The following is a 10678-nucleotide window of genomic DNA, read 5'->3' as shown; positions in this document are numbered from 1 at the left end:
AATTTTGTTACAGAATTCGGAAGGTAATTCATTTCAAGTGGCACTGATTATGAGTAACAGTGGGACATTTGCGCATATTGTTTATAGTAAACTGAATACAAATAAAAATGCCGTGGTAAATGTTTGTTACATAGCAGATATTTTTAGATGAATCGAGAATTAATTCTAAATTTTGTGTCTAATTTATTTCATCGTTTTTTCAAATTTATTTTTTTTTTATTGACTCATTTTATTTGTCAAACTGTCAACAGTACAAACCGGCAAAATATAGCCTTTTCCAGTAATTTATACGTTACGGATGGATAGTTTATTCTCTTCAATTGTAGGCAGGTTTCAGTGGTTTAGATGGCCATTATTCGTTACCCGGTTCAGGAACACAAGATGCAATAAAATTGGCCGAGAAAAGCGATATTGGTATACCAGGAGAATTCTTTTTCCGGATTGATTCCGATCAGGTGTTTCTTTGTGGAGCTGGATACAAGGTATTCCTTCCTTTTTATTCCAGAGTGTAATTGGAGAAAATGTGATCTTACTGATAACTATAATCATTTCTGCAGCTATTAACATTTCTCGATATAATGATTAAACAGAGAGTGTTTAAAAGAATTAGATTTGTTAAATCAATTTAAGGGACAAGAATGTGCTGAAACATGTGGGAAAGCGGAATGGGGTCTGGATTGTACCAGACAATGTCATTGCGATAGTGGCGCACAATGTAATGCTGAAACAGGAGCATGTCCTGGTGGGAAATGTAATCCCGGTTGGACCGGAGCACCAATTTGTGAGGATGGTAAGTTTATTTTTGAACAACAAGGCTTTCGAAAATTTTGTTTACATGATAACTGTGCTGTCAAAATAAACAATCATTATGTTGTCTTACTGGAACGATAAGTGCTGAATGGTACGAGCGACATGATATTTGATGTATAATCAATTACAGATGTAGATGAGTGTGCAGAGAAAGATGACCTTTGCCCCCGAGAGCAACCAGATTGTGTGAATACTGCTGGCGCATACTTGTGCATTTGTTATGAATATGATAACACTACCAATACATGCAAAGGTAAGCAAAATTGAAATTGCGACAAATGCATTCCATACTTCAGTGATAACCTGCGCCTGCGAAAATTTAATATTGTAGATGTCGGTTTCATAGGAAGATGATTGTATTTAGCAAAAAAAAAAAAAAAAAAATAGCAAATATTCCTCAAGGTACGCTGCCTCTTAAAAATGGGAAAAGTGAACCGATAGCAGTGAATATTGTACCAGTACGACCCGTACTAGCATCAACAGTAGTTGCACCCAACTTCCGGACAACAAAACGACCTAGTACAACGACAACTCAATGGTCAACACAAACCACTTTATTGAATGACTCTAAAACTGTCCAATTTACGCCTCACCCTATTAAGGTAACTTTTGCTTATTCAAATATTTGATGTTGACTTTATCTTGGTGCTGCTGGTTGCGAGGTTTATCTTTTCCCTCCTTCAGAATTCATTTGTTCTTAGTTTTTGATGAATTATGGAAATTATCTGTCGATTTGGTAAGTAAGATAAAAGTTAAATTGTCCCAACAAAAATAACCGTAAGATATTGCGATATAGCTCATGTGTCACCTTTATTCGCACAATCACTATGTGATACCGGTTAGATTTTGCTGGTAAGATTGATTTTTTAAGTAATTCACTGACTTTAAACACAAAGTAAATAAAGGAAGTAATCAAGAAAATGAAGTGCCCAAAGAAAATAACGGGAAAAATAAGCGTACATCTTGTGTCAAGATATGTTTAACCGGATGATGTTCATCATGACCCGTCGCCGTAATCCTGTTACCGTATTCCCGTTGCCGCAACCCACTGCAATCATGTACCATAACCCGTTTCCATGACCCGCACCTCTGCCGCTACCCATTACCATAATCTTACCATAACTCGTTACTACAATCCATTACTGATTACTGCAGCCAAGCCGTAATCCATTATCGCAACTGCACTGTAACTTGTTACAGTAATTTTACCATAACTCATAACCGCAATTATGCAATAATTCGTTACCATATTCCATTTCTGTTGTCATGCCGTCATCGTAATTCGTTGCCCCAATTCTCCCGTAGCCCATTATCGTAATTCTGCCATGATTCTTCACCTTAATCTACCACCGTAATCATGCCGTAACCCGTTATTACTTGGCAATCGTATTGTTGTAATCATTGAAACCAAAATTTGAACAATGTCACTTTTTTAAAATAAATGTCAGGTTTGCATTTGGTATGCTAAGGATATATCAATCGAAAAAATACCTCTTTTATTGCTGATGTCTTGAAATGTTTGAAATTCATTTTATGTCAAAATACTCGATTGTCATATCGGAACTCAGCAAAAAAAAGAAATAGTACTGTAAGATGGTAAAAGATAAATGATATTGATATATTGTCAAAGACAAGCTTATCAGAAAAATAATACGGTGGATTAGCAAATGATAGAATAATGATTGCTCAAAATATTATGGTGATTTTAGTGAAACAATTACTTTCGAACAAATTATCTAATTTAATTAATGCTATAAGCTGAAATGAATATTACAGAAGACTTCATCGAATTGTCGTTGTGACGAGAATGCGGAATGTAACGGAGGAATATGTAAATGTAAATCCGGTTGGACAGGTGATGGGAAATCTTGTATGGATATCAATGAATGCTTCGGTGAACCGAGTGTTTGTGGTGCTCATGCACTATGTGAAAATAGTCCAGGCTCATATAACTGTCAGTGCAATATAGGATATATATTTGATCGTAATGGAAAATGCATTGGTAAGTCTTTTAATTTAAAAATAAAATTGTATTGAAATTACTGGAATATAATATGAATACCTCATATAATCAAATGATTCGATATTCATTAATTTAGTCATACATATCTGCAATTTTTCCTGTGGGAGATTACTGTAATCATCAAATGAAAATGAATGAAAGCATTTATTCTCGATTATAACAATATTTACTGAATTATTTCTAAATTTTAGTGAGTTTTTTTTTTTTGGAATTTTTCAGATTTGGATGAATGTGCTGAAGGAATTGTAGTATGTGGTGGCAGTAAGAATAGCTCTATTTGTGTGAATACTGATGGCAGTTATGAATGCCGATGTGCACCCGGTTATGCCGGTAGTCCGGACAGTCCACATGGGTGTGTAGGTATGTAAAATATTTACATATTTAAAAACACACATGACATCTGAAGGAGATGATAGAACAACAAATGTTTGTTTTGATGTGATAAGAGATAAAAAAAAAGATTGAAATGTTTCATTTCGAAAATTAAATGGCAATGTTTAGATGTGAATGAATGCCAATTATCGGACTTTTACTGCGGTGAAAAAGGAGTTTGCAAGAATTTAGTGGGCAGTTATGAATGTGAATGTGCGGATGGCTTTCAACGTGATCAGTATACGGGACAATGTGTTGACATCGATGAATGCAAGTAAGCTAAACCAATTCTAAACTTTTAAAAAGATTTCGATTGAATGAGTGATAATTAAACTTCAGCTAATATAATTGAAAAATAATAGCTTGGTATATTGCTGATATATCCCGAAATATTGAAAAATGTAAAATATTCTAGATATGATCCATGTGATAAGGCAGCAATATGTACCAATTTACATGGATCATTCCGATGCGCTTGTATAGATGGATTTGTTGGTAATGGGGTGGAATGTCACGGTATATTGTCCTATACTACTATTACTTCCCTAAATTTCTTAAATATTTTAGCTGTTATGGTTGAAAAAGCTTGTAATATGTCGTCAAAAAAGTAATTGATTCCGTTCAAGCTATCTATCAATTAAGCCACTAATAATCAAGACGGAATTTGTGATGAATCATCTTTAGTGAGATTTAATGATTCCTGGAGTATAATATGGGAAAATGAATATTTTAACGACGATTCTTTATAGAAACAATCCTCTTCCCGGATGACAACCCAACACTTGAAGTACCTGCGCGAGTTAATGCTGTTGCTGATTACCTTATAACTGAACCTCTTCGACTTTTTGGCCGAACTTATCGTACTCTTTACGTAAGCAATTCATTTCTTAACTTTAAATATAATTGAGTTTATTTTAATCTTCAAACATATTTGGCAATCTGTCACTTAAGTAGATTGATCCTAATGCAGTGATATCTTTCTCATCTTACAATAAATATATTTTGGAAATATTATGAAATGAAAATAAGAATGAATTTCGTGAAACTAATTTAGTAATGGTTAACGGAAGAGAAAATAGAGCTTGAATATTAAGTTTATTAATTTTAGATTTCATCAAATGGTGGAATAAGTTTTGGTGAGCCACTTCCATTAAAACTTGATGGAAATGTTCGTTTCCCAGCATTTTTACCACTTTATCAGCACTATACCTTTCAGGATAACTCAAAAGTTGTCCTGAAAGTCATTGATGGTTAGTATATCTCTCTTCTTTTTTATGAAATGAAATGAGTAGATGAACTGAAATGATCAAATCTGTAGCATTGAATAGTAATAGATACAAAAGTGATGTACAGTAGATGAAATCAGATCAAAATCTTTCGATCGATAATGATAACTTAATCATATGTATCAAATAATTTGTATGAAAAAAAAAAAACAAATTAATGATGCTTGGTTCAGTTTAGCTAGGTTTCTGATCAGGCTAATTTTTTGATCACAGGAAAAACCCTCGAGAGTATGTTACTTTTGCATTCTTACACATCCCAAAAAGTTGTTTAAATGAGATTTCAGTTAGAATTAGAAGATAACTTTCATTTTAAATGCCCGAAAATTTTGCTCTAGTTTAATCGAACATTAAGTTATGCCTTATGAAAGGTCAAAAAAAGAATTAGAATAAGATTAAATAATAGAAAAATAAAATTCAGGCATTTTCTAAAAAGTATATTTCAGATACTGATCCAAAAGATTATACATTATTGGCTCGTTTATCCTTAAGTATACATAACAAATTTCATCAAAAAGATTTTCGCGCACGTTCATTACTTATCATTTCGTATGATCACATGTTACAAGTGGATACTGATCAGGTACTTGCATACGTTCATTACTTATCATTTCGTATGATCACATGTTACAAGTGGATACTGATCAGGTACTTGCACACGTTCATTACTTATCATTTCGTATGATCACATGTTACAAGTGGATACTGATCAGGTACTTACCTGAATCCTTCCAAATATATTGTAAGACATAAGAGAAAAGAAAGGATTGAAGCATAATTTGAATTTAAATTTTAAAAAATTTCTTTTCATGTATGTCATCCTTTCTACACGTCCATATGATTAATGAAAATTTATCGAAATATTTAATTTTTATTCTTAGACATTGTTTTTTTTATTCTTTTATTTTTTATTTTTTATTTTTTATTCTTATACATTGATATAATTTCATTTTAAATGCTATTATGCATAAAATCTAAGAAAAATTACTGCTTTGCGAAATTTCTGTACCTTTTTTAACTACTGATGCACACCATCTACACACACACACACACACTACGCACACACATACACACACACATACACACACACGCACATACATACACATACACACATACACACATTAGTTATTAGCTATTTTATAGAAGGAAAAGGAATAAGCAAATAATTGGATAATTGCAGGAAAATTCATTCCAAGTAATAATAGCGCGAAGCGATAATGCGACATTTGCGATGTATTTATTCGAAGAGGTCGAATCAGACAAAGGTTTGAGTGGTTTCTCATCAGGTGTTGAATTCTTCGAGTTACCTTTTGAAATGTTGGCTAATCAATCAAATATCGGTGAACGAGGGAAATGGTTATTCCGGGTTGATGGAGTTCTACCATTACACTGTCCGGCTGGTACACTGGATCCACCGTTGTGTCAGAAAGGTTCTTCTTAATAATGGATTTGATAGTGTTGTAATGAATTTCAGTATATTAAAAAGCACTAAACGTTGTTATACAGAGATTAACTATGATAACTATATTAGCAAGAGAAAGCTCTATTACGTGCAATGCTTCATTACGTAATTAAGCTTAGGAAGCTTTGTTAAATTATAATTTATTTTTAAATATCAAAGTTATAATTGCTCATTGATCGATCAGATAAAGATCGATTTGTAGTGAACCATTTGATTAATCGAATAGTTTGATGTGTTGTTATACCAGTACTGAAAAATGCAATGTAATAATGATTTGATATTCTCTGATGACATCTGTTCCAATGTTTAATGCGCAATTGATTGGGTAAGTATCAGTTGTTTCAGATGATTTAAGTTGGATTTTTATCCATTTTAGAATGTGGTGCAGGTACGTGGGGATTCCGTTGTGAGAATAAATGTCATTGCCGTAATGATATTCCATGTGATTTTGCAACCGGTTTCTGTTCCAATGCTCAATGCGCAGATGGTTGGACGGGTATTAGTTGCTTCGAAGGTTACTTTATTAAATTATTACTTAAAAAATCTTGATTTTTTAAGGTAAGAAAATATTGTTTTTGAAAAATTTAGTTGATTAAAGAATGATTCAATTCATTTTATTCATTTCAATTTTCTGCATAATTATGAAAACCATTCCAAGCTATTACCTCAATGTTCGGTTGTAAAGTGCAATAACCAAACTACGGGTGGAATATAATTGTATGCTACCTATGATTCAAACCATAAAATTATTTATTGATTAAGTCTATCAGGTTCATTTAAATTACAGATGTGAATGAATGTATTACGGAAAGACACAATTGTTCATCAAAAGCGACATGTATCAACGAAATCGGAACGTATCGTTGCAAATGTAATGAACTTTTCGTGGGTGATGGCTTCTCATGCAAACGTATGTCATGACCTTTTTGAACTCTTTACGTCGTTACAAATTTAATGTCATTTAAATGACCTCAAAGCATAATCTTATAACTTCCCGTGCAGGTAAATATGTTGAAAAAATTTGGATTCCAAACAGAAGGGTAAATATTAGGAGTTAACTTTGTTGCAGAGGTTGATGCATGTTATTTGCGATACAAGGAAAAATGTTCGGTAAATGCCGTTTGTGATGAAAAATCTCCAGAAGGACCGGAATGTGTCTGTAACGACGGTTATCATGGTGATGGCTTAAATTGTCTTAGAATTAACGCTCCAGTTGGTTTGTTTCATGAATGAATTTACTTATTTTTGTTTATTTCTAGGTTATTTTAGTAATTTTAATTGCATGAAGTGAATAAAATTTGTTGTAAAATGCAATGCAATTTGCTAATAATTTAATACCAAATTAAAATTTTCAGAGGAATTTCGAAAAATTTTTAATTTTTGCTTTTATTAAAGAGAATTTCACATTTATTTCGACTTTTTAAATCCAAAATTTGATTTATATTTTTTTAAGGCTACTGTCAGATGATGTACATTTTTTTTTGATATTTAATTTCATATTCCGATGGAATATTGTTAGGCATTTTTCAGAAGAACCAATAACACCAATCATAGATAATGCGATTACGGATGTACCATTGGGAATACCAAAAAGTGTTGAAATAGATAATGATATGGAGGAAACACCGTTCCTTATGCATAATTGGGAAAATGAAGAAGTAAAAAATTTTTTAACATCTCCCTTAATCTTTCTTATCTTTAAACGTGTAGTAGACGTAAGTTTTCAAATTTTTAAACGTGTAGGAGACGTAACGTGTAGTAGACGTTACTTGATAAATGATGAATTTTATGTATTAAAATGCTACTTTTGTCAGGTAAGCGCTGAATCAACGATACAGAAATATGAGAAGGAAAAGAACATGAAAATGCATACAACAACTACTCCACCACTTGCTAAAGATTACAATGATGTCGAGAATGAACTTTACATCGGTGGTAATACAATCGAAGAAACGGATAGTAGTAGCAGTAAGTACTATATTATGAGATATTTTGAAACAAATTCAATTTCCAATTTCAAAATATCACTGTATGGAGAGATATCGTATAAGAAGTGTATATAGTATGTTAAGCTAATTTATCAAGGGAATATCATTTGATCATTTGCGCATAAGTATTAGATGAGATGAGAAGGGAATATCATTTGACCGTTTGCGCATAAGTATTAGATGAGATGAGAAGGGAATATCATTTGATCATTTGCGCATAAGTATTAGATGAGATGAGAAGGGAATATTTTTAACAAAAGTCTGAAATTAAACCAATACTTCAGCACTTTTTATCGTGATACCAGTAGCCTTATGCGCTTTATGGGCTATCATCATTGTCATTGTCCTTGCTGTATGCTGCCGAAGGAAAAGGTTCATTTGAATATTTTTCACTTTTATCATCTAATAATAATTGCAATATTGATCAATGAATAGTATGAAATATCCTACAATGAGTGAAATGTTTAAATTAATCTTTCTTTTTTAAAAATTTTGTTCCATAAGTTAAAACCTTTTTCCTAAATTTTGAAATAGTACGGGTTTACTCCTTCAGTTATCCATGATTGAGATATATTGATCTATTGATTTACTTTAGTCAGTTGACATTTCGAGAATATACACCGCTGATAACTAGCTTGGTGTTATCATTTTAGCATCACGATAAAGCATTCTGATTAGAATATATAAAAATAAATCTAAGAAGAGTTTATGCTTTTGAGACAAAATAATCATTGATATATAATTCAGGAAATTATCCTCGCCGTTAATGTTCCAAGATCCGGTAAGTATGGCTAATTGGAGGAAGGCACCACAAGTTATGAGTACATATCCCAATCATTTTGCTGCTCAATACTAGTTGTTGTTTTCATCTTACTAAAATATTGTTATTTCCTCTTCTTTTTGTGTCTTTTTCTCCATATGATTATCCTTATTAGTTTATGGTCTCTCCTTATGAAGTCAAATCCGGAAATCCCCGTAGTGCAACAGTTCCGGTTGAAAGATGAGCATGAAATAGTAAAATTGTTCTCTCCTTCGTTCCACCTGCTGCTTAAATATTCGACCATATGGTCGTGTATTAATTCCTGAAAGGGATTTATGATGCCAGTTGTTTATTTCATATATCCATCCTAGACCATTGACTATCTAAATAAGTTGGTCTTGGAGCAATATTTCCTCGAATATCCTGAATCTTTCAAGAAATTTCCTCATTCAATTTATTTAAGTATATTAAATGTCTTTCGGTATTTTACTACCGGATCCAATTTAAAACCGAATCCGATTTAAAATATCGTATTCAGCATGAAACTAACAATTCTATTACAATATCTGTTCAAAAAAGTATGAAAAGAAGCAGGGATAATTTCCAAATCAATGTTACAAATTATTTGTTTGCTATGTAATAATTTACTTTATCTATCAAATTTTATCATTTCCATTGTTACATTTCGATTGTACAGATAGAAGGTAAGAATTACCCTTACCAGGAATGTATATTTGCGCCATTTTATTTGCTTAACAACAAAGGTCAACTTCTCTAACTGGTCAATTCACTGGTCAGTGTCTCATCGACCAAATAGCTGTAGACTTTATACGATACCAAATGACCATTAACCTTCTCCATCTTAACAGTAGGATAGTGGCGAAAACGTGATTATACATACGTGTTTCTTCTTTTCCCTTCATCCTACTCTTTCTTAGTACTAGAAATATATATATATATATGTATATATGTTGCGTACAGTAATGCGTCCAATGCTCCCATCGATGTCACAATCAAAACAAAAAATTACGAGTAAATTTGAAAATATTACTCAGCAAAATTAGCAATAAAAGAATTGATATGAGAACAATTAAGAAGATGATAAAAGATAGCTGATCCTGATTGATCGATCTCTGATTATTGTTTTTAATGAGAAGAGAAAGGTTAAAACGAGGGTCAAGGTGGAATATGAAATGGAAAGTAACAATTGAGACTCATTTAAAATATTAAATAAAAGCGGATGATCATTGTAAAAAGGAAGTGGAAAATGTTAAATTCGTTCAAAAAAAAAAATTTGTTTTTACTCATTTTATTTTAATTTTAATTGGAAATATGACAAATGACTTATTGGCTGAGATCGAATGATAGACTCAATTAGTATAATGATCAGGAAAAGAATGTATTGTTAATGGGACAATAATACCTGAGAAATTTGTAGGGTATCTTCTTTTTCCTATCTGCTTACATAAAAAAAAAAAATGACAACAAACTTGTATTCTGGTCATCTCCAATTAGTGTCATTTAACAATTTCAGACAATAAATTAAAAGAATAATTTATAAGTTAAACTTTTCACTTGATTGCTTTTGCATTTTTTTGTCGTGACCTGAAAAAGAGATTTTGAATATCTTCATTCTGAGTTATTTATACTTACCAAAATTTATGCATGCATAATTAAGTACCACCTGGATATTTTATCGGTGGGAATGAGTGCAAAGGTTAATTAGTTTTTGAAGAATATCTAAGTTCTAAATTAAACTAAGTCAAGATGACCTGGTTCAAATCAGTGACTCATCAAACAGCTAAATGAAATGGTCAGGAAAGAATATCATTTTTTAAAAATTCATACATAAATCATTTACTTTAGCTCAATGTATCTTTACAATATTTGGAAGGAATTATAAGTTACAATGAAAAATTTTTATCCAGAAAATTTGTTTGTATAAGAAATAACCAGGAAGAGAAAGTTGAATCAAACTGT

At 31.8% G+C, this 10678-nt stretch overlaps 1 protein-coding gene across 1 annotated transcript in view; it reads left to right on the top strand.

Annotated features, from left to right (window-relative positions):
• LOAG_16456 (hypothetical protein) overlaps positions 1–8320 on the top strand; it is a gene marked incomplete at both ends in the record, with an annotated part of 10395 nt that extends 2075 nt beyond the window's left edge. Inside the window, 19 exons of the mRNA XM_020449108.1 lie at positions 14–115; positions 327–482; positions 631–790; positions 941–1063; positions 1213–1412; positions 2587–2812; positions 3053–3193; positions 3335–3479; positions 3621–3721; positions 3955–4076; positions 4314–4455; positions 4935–5071; positions 5669–5918; positions 6327–6464; positions 6738–6860; positions 7020–7166; positions 7481–7608; positions 7765–7918; positions 8223–8320. Of these exons, the coding sequence (XP_020307421.1) occupies positions 14–115; positions 327–482; positions 631–790; positions 941–1063; positions 1213–1412; positions 2587–2812; positions 3053–3193; positions 3335–3479; positions 3621–3721; positions 3955–4076; positions 4314–4455; positions 4935–5071; positions 5669–5918; positions 6327–6464; positions 6738–6860; positions 7020–7166; positions 7481–7608; positions 7765–7918; positions 8223–8320 (2793 nt within the window). The remainder of the gene's footprint in view (positions 1–13; positions 116–326; positions 483–630; positions 791–940; positions 1064–1212; positions 1413–2586; positions 2813–3052; positions 3194–3334; positions 3480–3620; positions 3722–3954; positions 4077–4313; positions 4456–4934; positions 5072–5668; positions 5919–6326; positions 6465–6737; positions 6861–7019; positions 7167–7480; positions 7609–7764; positions 7919–8222) is intronic.
• Between the last annotated feature and the right edge of the window lie 2358 nt (positions 8321–10678).

Source organism: Loa loa (assembly GCF_000183805.2).
Source record: "Loa loa unplaced genomic scaffold supercont3.4, whole genome shotgun sequence".
NCBI lineage: Eukaryota > Metazoa > Nematoda > Chromadorea > Rhabditida > Onchocercidae > Loa > Loa loa.
The sequence above is the reverse complement of the archived record's forward strand: the minus strand, read 5'-3'. Positions and strand labels throughout refer to the sequence as shown.